Genomic DNA, 14,622 nt, shown 5'->3' on the forward strand with positions numbered 1-14,622 from the left:
AAGATAAAGATATATAAATTTCAGAGTATTAATTAATTTAAAATTCAAGAACAAATATGTTTGTTTTTTGAATTTAAAGTTCTTTTAAGTCATTTATTACCTTAAGTTATTTAATATCTATTTCATAAATATACTGATTTTATCATCGAAGAGTTTTTAAATCCTCTAACTAAAATTGTTTTTGCAGGTATTTAAATTTCTATCATAAATCTAGAGTTTTTTAGATTAAAAAGAAGAAATTTAAGCACTTGAATATATTGGTTAATTACTATTATAAATATTAAATAATTTTTTATTCGTATAATTTGAATTTTAGGATATTATCATATATGAGTATTAAACCTTTAAAACATGATCATTATCATTTTTATTGCATGTCAAAGTAATTAGAATACCCTTATTGTCGACTGCTGTAGGAAAAAAATCAGCTTGATGAACACTTACAATAATGATATAGCAGTACAAGTCTACAATGCGACGTGGGTTTGATGAAAGAGAGCCAGACTTTGATGACAAAGGTATCCAGGTTAAATAATTTCATCCCTTGATAATCCTAAGATATTTTCCTTTAATTTATATATGTTTTTCATTTTTATAGGAGATCCATGCTTGGAAAATATTTAAAGGAAGATTATTACAAGTGATGCATATATACATGGAATTGATTCGGATCTCTATTACATTTAATAGACATAACTGTCCACATTTTGCTTACGGTAAAAAGCTGCCCCATTAACTTCTTGGTTTATAATATATATAACTTATATTTATATTTATTTTTTTATATAAAATATTAATTTTTTTAATTTTTTTTAGGTTGATCATGAAACTCGGAACAAGGCTTTTTAACCGGGTCAACCCCAGCCTGGATTTAACAACTATGTTTTTATGGTGGTCATAAGAAAACGATAGGAAATGCTGGCTGTAAAATCTGGAATTGAATATAGATGGTTTGTGTTTTACCACTAAGCAACCTCTCGTGGTTGCGTTAACATGAGGTGTTAGCTGCGAGGTTCCAAACAAACATTGAGATGCGCCATTCAAAGGGCTCGAACACAAATTGCTCAAAAATAGCAACTCCATACCAACTTCAATGTAAGCTCAAGATAGATAGAAGAGACGTCGCATCAACCTCTAAGTATGATGGTTTCTGCCCATAATTTAATCTTTAACGTTCCACGATAGAGAGGAACTTTTTGCTGAACGATCAAACCAAAAATGAAATAGAAAGTATAAAAAGTTGAGCAGCTATAAGCCTTTTTTGTCAGATGAAAGCTACTTGAAATATTACACTAGCTACTGATCTCCCGATCCATTTTCATTCTCTTTGAGCTTTGCACCTCCGTTATGCCACTGCCCTTTTGCTGGGATGATGAATCATGTTGGTATGCACAATTGACTCCATTCCGGCATCCTCTTGAACTATTAAAGTAAATACAAGGCTTCATAATCTTGTGTTTCGATTCCCTTGACTTGGAATTAACTAAATCTTGGCTTGTTCCTACTTGGTGATTGTAACGGCTACCAAACTGCTGAGGTGTTTCTTGTTTATCGCCTCCATGCTGCTGAATCAAGTTCTTATAGTAATTAATGTCCTTTGCATGTGTCACTCCGGTAGGTGTTGATGGAACTCCTGGTGGAGGAATCCGTGCACTAGAAGGAACCCCCATTGGCACCCCGTTTGGCTGCGTGTAGAATGATCCACTTGAAGTCGCAGTTAAAGATGCTTGTGCACTGGATTCTGTTCTATTCATTTGAATATGTGCTGGATTGGGCAAAGTTACATGAGAAGTTAGAGGATCTGACAAAGGGGTATTGGGATTATTCTGTGCATTGGCTACAGCTCCATGATCAGTAACCAACTTCTCAATCAATTTTGGGTTGCTGAGAATTTTGAGGAGCAGGTCAGGGTCTATCAAACTTCCCTGCTCACTGCTTTTATTGACAGCAGCCATTGCATCGGGTTCGACACCAGGGAGAACTCCTGCAGTTGGTTTCCCATTTGGAAAGCTAGGAATGCCATTTTGAAAGGATGGAAATCCAGAAGCTAATAGCTGGGCTTGTGAATTCATTGGAACCATTGATGGTCCCATCACATCAGATGGTGCCTCTGTTGCATCTTCATCTTCAATGGGGGTAATAGGAATCAGGGGAATTTGATGATCACCATGCTGAGAGCTTTCCAGGTCCACAGAAAATGTGGAGCTGCATACAGACAACTTTTCAGTTCAAGAGGTAGATTTGAAAAAGAGAGAGAGAGAGGCAAATAGAGAAGTAGCAAACTTTGGAGGAATGGCAGATGGTCGGGGATAAACAGCTTCAAGCACTCTCATCTCCCTCTGATTTTGAACCTCCATCTCTTCGCTTTCTTCCCCAGCAACCAATTGCCAAGTCAAGTTCAAGACAAGCTGCGATAGTCCAAAACTTCAGTGCAATGATTGATATTAAAAACCAAAGGGATGGGCAATTAAAAAACTATAAAACTTTGACTTACCCTGGGCGGACATCTCCATTTTATCACAGGGACTTCTGACAACTTGATCTGCAACTGGCTTGAAGGATGGCTTCCTTCAAAGCCAGGTGGCAGAAAGTCATCAGTTCCAGCTGAATGTGTTGGCCATGATGACTTTGCTTGGAGGTGATCTTGAGCACCTGACCCGATTTGTGAAGGAGATTCCTCTGACAGGAACAGCCTTACCTGGTAAGGGGAGAAGCAGGAGTTCAATTTCTGGGCCCTTACAGCTACTGTTTAAATCCTTTATTAAACATCGGAAACTCCATGGAGCAATTGAAAAAAAAAGGGAACTAAAACACAAAAATCACAATGGAAGTTTTATTATACCAGAACCCGTATCTTCTTAAGTGAATAGAATTTCTAAAACCTTGTTTACTTCTGAAACTCCAAGGAGCAATCGAAACAAATGGAACTCGTACACAGCAATAACAATGCAAGTGTTAGTTTATACAGAAAATTAAGATCTTCTCAGGTGAAAAAAATTTACTGCCTTGAACATCATGCAATTCCTTTATGCACATCCTGAACTGGCCATCCAATAAATGGTGAACTGATAATGAGATGGATATTTCAAACCATCACTAAAGATGAATGCATGATGCTAGACCACAGTCAACAACCAACAAATGTTCAGTTTGTATGGAGACTATAAAACATGGGTGAATCATATATGCAGCCAATGACTTAGAAGCAAGAGACAAGAATGACACCGCAACAATTAGATAGTTGGATTTGAATGAGAGCTGAAACCACAGTGCCTATGTTTAAGAGGTTACATGTACTTCAAACTTGTTCTGTAAGTGAAGGTTTATGAAATCAGCTTGAGTCTCTACCTTTGTCAGGTAGAGCTTCGAATAATAAATTCAAATTTAAACACTCAAAAAAATATTGTTTAAACATTGGCTAAATCCCTTGGCAGTTTTGGAGAACAATCAATGCTCCTGAATCCATTTTGATTCCTTCATAACATGGTACACAGAGGATCCAAATGCTCCTGAATCAATGTTCTGCCACCAGTCTTTATTTTTTGTGTCCAGCCATAAGATACAATGCTCAGAAGATTGATTCTTTTATGAAGTAAATGATTTGAAAAAAGAAATAGGTGCACGAGGCAGCATCAAAGAAGAGAAGTAAAAGAGGGCCCCAAGGAGCGACATTGAAACACCAAGTAGAACATTTGTGTTTGAACTTTTGTCTCTGCGAAGATAGAAAAAGACAACTTCCTGGATCAGCAATCAGGGATCACTCAAATTATGTAAATAGATCTAATATCTATGGATGCTGCACACTAAAGTCCGTTGACAACTTAAATCAAGTCAGAGATTGGAGGTGCATAATGTGCCACAATCTCTGGGAACGAGGTGTTCATGGTTATTGGCTGTCAGCCAAGGACACAATTCCCTGATGCAGTCTGATTCTCTTGAATGTCTCACCAGTGGTTCTGTGGAACTTATGAGTCAATATACCATAGTTGCCTCCCTTCTTAAAGGAAGCTCTAGTCTTGGAGTTAGCCCCCCTTTCCAGATGAAAGAAAAATGAAAACAAATTTAGAAGGAAACCAATTAAGAAAAAACTGCTAAATTGCACCTCGCTATACTACTATAGCATAGACATGAGTACACTTTTAGCATAAGTTCCAGAGAAATGCAAAACCCTCTATCTCCATCATCCCACATGCATAGGAACAAATGCATGCACGTATATTTTGCCTCAAGATGGAATCTCTTTTATCAGTAATCTCATCACAAAATATGTTACCACCAATGCATAATAACAATATCAATTATAATCACTTTTAAATGATGCAGCCAGGAGCACTTTATGCATAAGTTGATTTTGCCAAAAAAGCAACTAGGTAAAAAATTCATACATTCACATATAAAGCAAAGAGTTTGCAGGCAACTATATAGCGAAATTCAAAGCATAAGGAACTAAAAAAGAAACAAAGCTGGAGATAAAACATTTTATAACTAAAAAGAAAAAAACTCTTGTGAACAATAATTCTTAATTCGAAACATAAAACATTTTCCACCATACCATGGTTAGCATGCACTTTGTGGATTTTGTTAAAACTTTGACAGTTTGATCTCCCAAGAAAAGCATATTTAAGACCGTGTATGCTTCCACATCATATGCCCCTCTTATACATTATCCCTTCTCAACCATTCTTAGCTGGTGCTGCCCAATCTCCGCAAACACATGTAATTCTAATTTTATTCAGGCAATTACCTTCTACTACAGCCTTTTTTTTATTTCATAGATTATTGTTATCAGCAATCAGAATTCTTTTGATGTGAACATGCAATAAAGGAAAGACCAGTCTTCAAAAATGCCTCAAGGCTTAAATTTCATAAATCTCAATCTCGTACTTGAGCAGCTTGCACAAAGAGTTGCAGTTCATGAATGTGCTTACTCCACTGTAATTAGATTGACAATCCAAATTGGAGAAGAAAAAAAACAACATTTTTAGCCAAGATAGCTTCAGTTTGTACTTGAATCAATCATACCTCATATCTATCACACAAACACAAGATACTTCAAAGAAAATCACCTTCATTACTGCATTCTTCTAGAGTTAGCAATACCCCTCAAAAGAAAGATACCATTTTTAACCACAAGCACTTAAAAAACACATAGATTACTAATTTCAGCTCAAAAGTAAATAACAAGATGAAAAAAAAATCACATTAAAAAAAAACTACTCTATCACTGCTGCTTTTCCTAACACAACAAGCTTCGTTTCAAATTAAATGTAATGGAAACCATGCTCAAGTATTGGCCTCCTGAAGCACAGAAATGCCATGAAAGAATCAAAAGTTCCATTACAGAATCCGATTACACACGCACTATCAAAGTAAGTGATACAAGCACAAACAACAGAGAAGCAAAGCAAGTGAGCAATCAAAAACACATTTCCTCCCAGTAAAATAGCAAGGATAGATTCTTCTTCAACTGCATGACATTGGAATTCATCAAGATTCTAACTTCCATGCTAAGCCAATGAATTCGACAAAGTACATCTTCTTCTTGTTAAAATTGATAAATTTCTTTGAAAAATTTGCAATTTTTACCTGACAAAGATTAACATCTGATGCCCAACAAACTCGTTTTGATTTCTTCAATCCTCGCATATTTACAAATCAACAAAAATTCTTCGATTCTTTCAATTTCCAATTTCCCCCACCATAAAATTAATTTTCGATTAGAGTGTAAAACTCCACTCCCGAGTTCGAAACCCTAAAAAAACTAGATTTACAACTGCATCGATATCTCTCCTTATCAGTTACTTACCCATTCCACGATTTTAAGCGATCGAAGAAGAGAGCACAGAGGGATCCAAGGGAACCCTAATCCTCTGGATTTTTTTCTTTCTTTTGAGTTGCCGTTTCTATATCGTTTTCTTCTTCCTTTTTCACTCTTCTGTTGTATCTATAGTATGTACGTACGTTCTGGTTTCAGCGCGTGAGTTGAGATTTTTCTTTTCCTCTTTTTTATTTTTTTTATATATAAGAAATGAGTACCTAAACTTCATTTCTGCTCGAGTTAATTATAACTTAATCATCATTAGAGTTTAATAAAATTAATCGATTGATTCTTGTGGCTTCAAGCTTTATTTTTAAATATTTATGTTCCTAAATTCATTGATAATTTAGTGTTTTTGATGATTTTATTTTATTTTATTTATTTTAATTTTTTTAACAAGTAGAGAAAATGAAGGAAGGGTGAACGAAAAAAGAAAAATAAAGTTTGAATATGTTAATAAAACATGAGTATTTCTTAAAGACTTACTTTCATTGTAATAGAAATATTATATTTAAAAAAAAAGAAAATAAAAAATAATTTTAACTAACAATTCTGAATTAAAATTGTTTAAAATTTTATTTATCACTGTTTCTTAAATTAAATCAAATCTTATTATGGGATGCTTTTATAAATATAAAGTAAAGTTATAAAACTCAATTTAGTTCAAGGCTTAAATATATGTTGGGTAAATCAACTTAGATTAACCAAAATAAATTTAAAACAATGTGGTTTTAAAAATTATTTTTTTAAGAAAATTTGAGATAATGTTTTGAAAATAGTTTTTTTAAAGAATCAAATTAGATTTTATAATAATTTTTACCATCAAATTATAAATTAATTTATTAATCCAATCATTTTTTATCATTTCCAATCAAGTTTGATGTAAAAATAAATCAGAACAAAATTTTGAATCCACAAGTTACCGTGTTGTCGTGCCGGCCCGGGCTGGAATAACACTGGATCAAAGTGTGGTTTCGCCGAAGAAAAAATTTACTGATACAAACCTGGGCAGTGGGGTGAGTACCACGTTAGTGAAACGCGATTGAAGTTTGATATGACCTGTTTTGGAAAGCGTTAAAGATTTTCTGACCACAGTTTCTATTTTTAATTTTTATTTTCTATCTTCTTCTTTTTGAATCGGACGATGAAAGGACAGTTGGCTGACGAAAGGTTAAGCTGTTGGTCTGGTCGGTACACGCATGGTTGATAGCCTGCCAGCTACTTTGCCACGTATGGTTTTGTTGTTTTTATGGCATTCTCCATGGGCTGGGTTATAGCTTCATGAAGGATCAGGCCCTGCTGCTCTGCAGAGCCTCACATGCCTTCAAGAACTTTTCTAGATTCAGTAGGAAAATAGATCGCCCCAGATTGAGCCCTCAGACAGGTGAAACACACCTGGAAAAACTATCATTATTTTCTCTTTTATGACAATGCTAGATTCCCTTAGAACTCCTCGAGTGATTATTGGGAGGCAGGATGTGGGTTTTTTTAATGAAATACTTGCTATTGTCATTTTACTTTGCTCACGGGAAGTTATCCTAGGATTTTTTCAAGCAATGTAGGCATAGTTGGTCAGTGGAATTGACCATGTTGGACAGACTTTGAATGTTTTGGGTCGCCTCATCTTTCATGTCACTGAGCTTTCGAGGATTTCAACTTGAACTTTTATTACCAAACCAAAAGGAAAGGTTGGAAGTCAAAAACTTATGTTACAATAAAGGTAAATTCACTGAGGCCTGCTGTAATCATTATACCTAACTTGAGAAATGACCCGACTCAAGTTTCGAGTTGCAAATTAACCTGTAAATTATTAGATCAGCCCAACTATATCCAATACAATATCATTTTAAATAGATTTAGAAAAAAAAAATTAAATTAACCTTATTAAGTTTATTCTAAGTTTTTCAGGTCAATCAAGTTGCTTAAATTTTACCAAGTTCACACAGAAATATGGTTCAGGAAGGAACCTAGCCCAGCTGGGCTTGGAGGAACGGTTCACCAAGTTGACTTGTTAAACCAGGCAGGTATAGTCACGTTGCCGGGCCAGGCTATAGATCCCCGCTGATGCACTAATTGTGCACAAGAAACATTACTGCCTTAGGATTTTCTCTCCTGTTTTAGAAACATTGCCGACTTAAGATGACAGAAGCACTTGATGAGAAGCGTATCCATGCCTCTCCGTCAGGACTCTGCATCCTTTCCGTAGAGGGAGTCTGCAAACCTGGAGGACTCCTTTTGTAATGGTGGAGAGAACTAAACGAGATTTTAACCTGCGTCTCTGCTGAAGAAATAAAATCTTTATTGAAAAAACCAGTGGTGGCCTTTGGAAAGCTCCCACGTCATTGTTAATGTCTCAAACTCCAGATACACATCCCACGACATGTTTAACAAGCCTCAACAGTATCACACAAAATAACGTTGAACAGACACAGACAGACCATACCTCCACAGTGGAGAGTTTGAGAAAATAATATAATTTTTTTTTTGGGTTCCAGTAATATACAAGAAGTCCTTATCTCCTCCTACCAAACTCCCAGTGTGCATAACTAAAGCGCCATCCAGTTGCAGAAAAATTGTATAAAACATGATAACATGCCGTCTTGTGGATCAACAATCAACTCTAGGTTTCCCATGGCAGGTAAAACACTGTGCTGTGCACATTAACACTTTCATTTTGTTCACCTCTGCCACTTTTTCTCTGTAACAAACAGAAATTGAGCAGTTAAGCACAGGAGCAATCAGTTTCGAGACAATTGTCCTAAGGTAAGGAGCAATGCATGCTCAGATTACAAACTCCCCACCACAACAGCATCGCATCAGCAAATGCTGTGAAGGTTAACTCAGGAGGCGAGTAAATAAATAGTGGATTACAGCATCATTGGCAAGAATCTATTCAGCCTGTCTTTTGGGTGAAAGAATTTCAAACCAAAATGAACCATCCCACAATAAACTGTTTCATGATGCATGATGGTCACCAGCCATTACCTATATTAAATGGATTCTAAGCAATTTATGCTAATAACAGCAAAGATGCTATAATAATCATAGTAGTACTGAACAATATCCTATCAAATCTTTAAAAATTTGCAGTTGGGAACTAAATAACATCCCCAATAAGAGTAAATTTGTTAAATGACAATGAAAACCTTTTCAACCACAATGCAAGACAGAATATAAATGAGTACAAGGAAGTTCAGAGAATACCATGAACAATGTGACTATCATTTCCCTTTGCACCCTGCTGTGCCTGAGACATTGACCGCTGGATGCGTGGAGAACCCTGCCTTCCATTTGCACCAGGTAAGGACTGCCTCTTCTTGATGAAATCTCTGTCCTGCACATCTGGGCTGGATCTTGGTGAGTTATTTGCGTTGAGTTTGGCTCTTGCTGATTCCGTGGCTTGCATGAAATGAGGGAGAGAACTGCTGCTGCTGCTGTCTCTTGGCTCTTGATCAGTGCTGTCAGGTTTTGTGGAACCAAATGAATTCCGCCTCTTCCCATTCTTTTGATCTTTGGACAATTGTTCCTCACTAGTTCCTGCACCAGAATCATGATTTGGGTTTGATGGAGATCTCTTACTTGCTGATAAAGACTTACGTTTTTGGCTTGAACTGCTTTTGTCAGCCCTGCTCTTTTTAGCTTTCACAGATAACTGACTTGAAGGTGTTCCTTGGGACTCTGGAACAGTTGCATGGCTTCTGGGAGAAGCTTCTGGGGATGATCTATATGCTAGACCACCAGTCTCCGAGTTCAGCTCTCTCTTGACATCAGATACACTTTTCTCTGGATTCATCTCCTCCTGTGCGGAATCTGCAACAACAATTGGATTCGCTGATTCACCTTTGGCGTCCTCAAGTTTCTCAGGCTGATCCAAGAGAGACAAAGTTGAAACTTGATCCTTGGATGAGTCTTTATCTTCTACATCTAAGTCTTTTGTTCTGTTAGGATTACGAGTTTCTTCCCCTGAAACCTTGGCTTCATGCTCAAGTTCTGCAGCTCCAACTTCAAATACATCAGGTGAATCAAGTGTGGAGGTAACAGAAAGTTCAGTGCCACATTCAGAGCCAACGTATTGAACCCTTGAATTATGGGGGACTGAGTTTTCCGCCATGTCAAGCTCCTTGGTCCTTGATTCTGTATCTATCCCAGATATTTCCGTGTTTGATTCAACTCCACTATCTTGATGTGAAGAACTGTATGATCTACTCAAACTGGCTGTTGTTGAACTCAGCCCCTCGAATTTTGTCTGGGCAGCAATGAATGCAGGATTGCTTGCCTTCCTTGATCCATATACAAATTTCTTTCCTTCAGTCTCCAATTGTTCAGGGGCTCCCCTTTTCATAGAACGTTTGGGTTGATCAGGTTGTTCACCATCTAATTCTAGCTTATGAGGAAGAGAATCGTTCACCCTCTTAGAATTTACTTCAGATTCTATAGTTTGATTTGGAAGAGAATTTATAGTTATTGAGGTTTCTTCTGCATCCGATTTATTACTCGTCTCAGGTTGAGGCTGCTCCAAAATATCTCCTGGTAAAGGAGAGTTTGGATGGCACACCTGAAACTTGAAGTCAAACGCTTCGGATTTTATCAGACTCTCTTCACTTTCAGATGGCAGAGCAATTTCCTTGATATTGGACTTTGAATCTTCCGACTCACAGAATTCTTCAGGTGGGACTCTAGTTTGCACAGAAGAGGTAAAATTCTCCCTCTTCTCTATTTCTAGTTGTTCAGTTATAAACTCTGGTTTGGGTGTTGGTTCCACTGATGAAACAGACATCCACCTCTCCAACCAGTTCCATGCAGAATTACGTTTAGACGAATCACACTTGATGTGGATAGGCTTGGTCTTTGGTGTCGATTCCATTAGCTTTAATTCAAAGCAAAAGGTCAGCATGTTTGATAAGTGACATGTATAGCACAAACACAGTTGCAAAATACACAGAATAGTCCCCATATTTCCGTACCTGACGAGCGAAGCTATTGCCGACCAGTTTATCAATGGAAGAGCATGTAGCATTTGGTTTGATTACTGAGCTTTCCTTCTCCTGAAAGCAAAACGAAAAGAAAGCTTGTATGAGACTGTCTGATGATTTGGGAAGAGAATTGCTGTCCATGAAGTATATAAACAGAGTTTTTTTTGTCAAAAGCATGAGAAGATGCCAGTTTTCTTTAACAAGAGGAGAGCAGAAAATTCTCCTACACGTAGCTTTCGTGATAGCTGTTACTTATAGCGAGCATAATGCAATTAACTAAAATGAAAAGGAAAAGTTCCGAAACATCACAAGTTAGTTCATTAATCTCCAACTCCAAACTTTGAAACACTGGTTTAAGATATCATTTCATACTTGCCTTCCAAGAATTCACAATTTTCTATTACATTCTGAAAATGTCTTTCAAATCAAAGCAACAGTAACCGAGTGAGAACAGTGAACTGACATGAAGAATTTGGGACGTCAGACAAAAGTTTTGAAGTACTAGCTATTTCATTTGGACAGTGGGTTGTGCCAGACCAGCATCATCCACATAACCAAACCATTTGTCAATTTGAACTCTTAAGCAGAAACCCTTGTAAAGGCAGTGCCCTTTGGTTAAAACATTCTTATTTAAGTTGAGTAGCGTTACCGAGGTCTTGGATATAGGTTTGCCATGCTTCCCACCAACCTCGTTTTCTACATATGAGCTCTTGGGTGACAAACGAGCACGGCGAGCACGAACAAGAGCTTGCATTTTAACAATGGCCTGAACACAACGTAGGGTTCCAATGGCATGCTGCCGGACAAGGTAGCCACGTACAGCAGCTTGCAACTTGACAACATTCTTAAGCTTGAGGAGTTCTTTTTGAGCCTGGAGGACAGTTCGAAGAAAGAATGGATTAGAATGATTACCAACAAGCAAGCTCCATAGTTAAACATTTCCTTAAAGCAAAAATAAAATTACCAAAAACCCCCTGACAGCAGCCTGTATGACAATAACAACAGACTCTTCCACACGATCATCAACTTCATTCTCATCCTTGGTGAAAACAATGGTCTCAGCTACTTCCTGGTCTGTTGAAGCAGACAGTGGTTTCTCCGACAGCTGCAGCTTGTCTGGCAGCTGTGGTTTCTCAGACAACTGTGGTTTCTCATCAGTGCATTGTATCACAGCATTTTTTTCCGGAGCAGTAGGGATGTCTGGTGGCTGGAAGTTTAGATGTGCGGGTTCTGGACTCTCCTTGTTCACAGAAGAAGGGGTGGTTTCTGAAATGATAGTGTTGCTGAGAACTCGATGACGGGCAGATTTCTTCCGGAAACTCCATCCGCGCTTGTCACTTGAACCATTGCTCTGAAATGAAATTTACATAACATCATCTAACTGATGCTACATTAAAACAGACTTCCTTTTTTTTCCAACTTTCAACTGTAACTCTTGATGGTGAATGGCTTACCGAAACCTTATAGACATACAAGCAATACGATTCGATGAAATGGGCATTTCAAGCAAGAAATATACATACATACATACATTCACACATACACATGCGATGCCTGATCGACACTACCAATTGCAAATTGCAACCATGATGCACATAATTTCCTTAAACCATCCATGAATTCTGTCATCCATATCTATAGATCTTACATGTATCCATCATACTTCAAACTTGATCAGTCAAAAACGAAACGCCAATCCTGCCTATAATGTTTGATAATCCATTATAGCATGCTACATTTACTAGTTTCAACTTTCAAATTAGATTGGCGTTAATAAACCTTGACTAAATCAAAGACGAAAGTTTCTAATCCTCGCGTAGACTTAATAACTTTGACTAAGGAACAAAAAATGGCTAAAAAAGTTCCTGCAACGTCCGACCTTCTTCTTCTATCCAGCTTCAACCAATATAGTAAATCAGATTTTTAACACCATTAATTACAAAACTTCACTGAACGAAAATTCAAAGTTTCTCGGATCTTCCGCACATTGTTCGTTTACCATTTCCAACAATTCTTCGGAACCAAACACATTAGTAATTTAACTAATAAATCACCACTCAAACTCAAAAATCAACAAGTTCCGGGAAAAGAAGAAGAAGAAGTGACTGAAAATAGAAAGTAAGCAGGGAAAAAACTAAGTGATTATTGTTGACCAATCAGGTACCTCAGGGAGTTCAAGATCATCTCTGTCAGCAGAATCGCTACCGCAGGTGATTATTTTCAAACAGGAAGTGGATCTTCCCATTTGTATGTTTTTCTTGTTTTTCTCTCTCTCTAAAAAAACCTCACTCGCTCACTCCTCCCTCGTCACTCGCTCACTCTGTTTCTTTCTTAGCCAACCTATATTCGATGTGGCTTGTTGGAAATTGTAGCCAAGAGAGACACGGACCTCAACATGTTCCTTAAATCGAGCTCACTCATGTTTTGGAATCCGTCATTTATCGACAACTCCGTTGGTCCTCTCTCTCTCTCCCTCCTCTCCTTGTGCCCTGTCCGTTTGAGATAAAGAGAGAAGCTTGAAAAGGCTGTCAGATCCTCTACGCTTTCCTTTTCTCTTCTTTTTTTAATATTTTTTTTATATTATTCAGCTCATGTAGCCGTTTGATCACGAGACTCGCGAGAAGTTATTTACGAGGGGATTTTCTTGCTAATTGGATCGTGATTAATTTGAAAGTTGCCGTTTTATTTACTCCATTAGCGTGTTGTTTGTCGTATTTGGTGTGTAATGGCACGCGTGATTGGTCCGGTATGCGAAAGGTGTGTATATTCGTGAACTGTATTGGTGTCTTTGACTTTTGTCTTTTGTAGACGACCTTTACATTAATTGCTTTCAAATTTGTAGCATTGGAGCCAGTAAGAAATTGAAACTCTCTAGTTTATCACCTGTTTTGATAACTATTTTTAATTTAATTAATTAACTAACTAACTTTGTTCTATTTAATTAATTAACTTGTTCACTGTAGGAGATACAATAAGAGAAAATTCAGTAAGGTATAATTATGACTTAGCTTTTTGACAAGAAAAATTATAAATTTCGATTAAAAGCATGATATCTTTTGATTTTATTATGTTTTTTTAAAATATATTCGCCTTGAAAAATGAAGTTGATATTTTTTTAGTGAAATTTTTTTATAATTTTGATGGGTTGATACTAGAAATAAAAAAAATCTTAAAAAATTTATTTTAATATATTTTTAAGTAAAAAAACATATTGTACTACAATATCAAACACATACTTACTAGTTCAATCCATCAATTAGATTTTATAACATGGATAAAATTTAATAGGTATTGTTTAAATAAATATAAAATTTTCATAACTTAAAATTCTTTTATATTCTTGATATATCTTATTTTTTAAAATTTAAATATTAAAATTAAAGTTCTTTTAAAATCTTTTATTGAAACTAGGTTGCTCGTGTATTTAAATAACTATTAAAAAACTATGGAAATCTTAACAAATAATTTGAATTCAATAGTATAAATTTTACAAACTTGAACTCCACAGTACAAGTTTTACAATTATGTTACATGGCTAAAATATCATATTTGACATGATATGTTGCTGTCTAATTTTTTATCAATATTTTTTTTATAAATTTTAGAATATATCAAAAATGCATTTTCACATGCTCTTTTTTTTTTTTTTTTTTTTTCCCATGTCTAGTGCATGCTTAAAATGTAGAAAAAATTAAAAAAAAATAATGTGAAATGTATTGCAAATATATCCTCCAAATACATCACGTCATGAACACAATCAAATGCCTCTTTCCACCCCCAGATGCCATTGCACAAACTTCCGGACACTAGGAGTTTGGGCACTTGCCAAGA

At 36.3% G+C, this 14,622-nt stretch overlaps 2 protein-coding genes across 2 annotated transcripts; both read right to left on the minus strand.

Annotated features, from left to right (window-relative positions):
• Window positions 1–1,060: 1,060 nt before the first annotated feature.
• LOC133692142 (zinc finger CCCH domain-containing protein 6-like) lies at window positions 1,061–5,933 on the minus strand. Its single transcript, XM_062112861.1, has 4 exons — window positions 5,587–5,933; window positions 2,495–2,698; window positions 2,284–2,408; window positions 1,061–2,205 (listed from the first exon to the last, which is right to left on the minus strand). The coding sequence occupies exons 1-4, from the start codon at window positions 5,644–5,646 to the stop codon at window positions 1,293–1,295; spliced, it is 1,302 nt and encodes a 433-aa protein (XP_061968845.1). The 5' UTR covers window positions 5,647–5,933; the 3' UTR covers window positions 1,061–1,292.
• Window positions 5,934–8,097: 2,164 nt separating this feature from the next.
• On the minus strand, window positions 8,098–13,384 carry LOC133691164 (protein IQ-DOMAIN 32-like). The gene is made up of 6 exons (XM_062111536.1): window positions 12,956–13,384; window positions 11,756–12,142; window positions 11,441–11,662; window positions 10,783–10,863; window positions 9,023–10,685; window positions 8,098–8,516 (listed from the first exon to the last, which is right to left on the minus strand). The coding sequence occupies exons 1-6, from the start codon at window positions 13,034–13,036 to the stop codon at window positions 8,497–8,499; spliced, it is 2,454 nt and encodes an 817-aa protein (XP_061967520.1). The 5' UTR covers window positions 13,037–13,384; the 3' UTR covers window positions 8,098–8,496.
• Between the last annotated feature and the right edge of the window lie 1,238 nt (window positions 13,385–14,622).

The sequence above is a fragment of the Populus nigra genome, chromosome 4 (assembly GCF_951802175.1).
Source record: "Populus nigra chromosome 4, ddPopNigr1.1, whole genome shotgun sequence".
NCBI lineage: Eukaryota > Viridiplantae > Streptophyta > Magnoliopsida > Malpighiales > Salicaceae > Populus > Populus nigra.

What these genes read in the sequence shown, in the direction of transcription:
- LOC133692142 (XM_062112861.1), bottom strand. Translation starts at nt 5,646, where the DNA reads ATGCGAGGATTGAAGAAATCAAAACGAGTTTGTTGGGCATCAGATGTT. An exon ending in CAGATGTTAATCTTTGTCAG is followed by an intron (nt 2,699 to 5,586) that starts GTAAAAATTGCA and finishes TCCCCTTACCAG; the next exon opens with GTAAGGCTGTTCCTGTCAGA. An exon ending in AATGGAGATGTCCGCCCAGG is followed by an intron (nt 2,409 to 2,494) that starts GTAAGTCAAAGT and finishes GGACTATCGCAG; the next exon opens with CTTGTCTTGAACTTGACTTG.
- LOC133691164 (XM_062111536.1), bottom strand. Translation starts at nt 13,036, where the DNA reads ATGGGAAGATCCACTTCCTGTTTGAAAATAATCACCTGCGGTAGCGAT. An exon ending in AACCTATATCCAAGACCTCG is followed by an intron (nt 10,864 to 11,440) that starts GTAACGCTACTC and finishes TTTTGCTTTCAG; the next exon opens with GAGAAGGAAAGCTCAGTAAT. An exon ending in TGATAGTCACATTGTTCATG is followed by an intron (nt 8,517 to 9,022) that starts GTATTCTCTGAA and finishes TGTTTGTTACAG; the next exon opens with AGAAAAAGTGGCAGAGGTGA.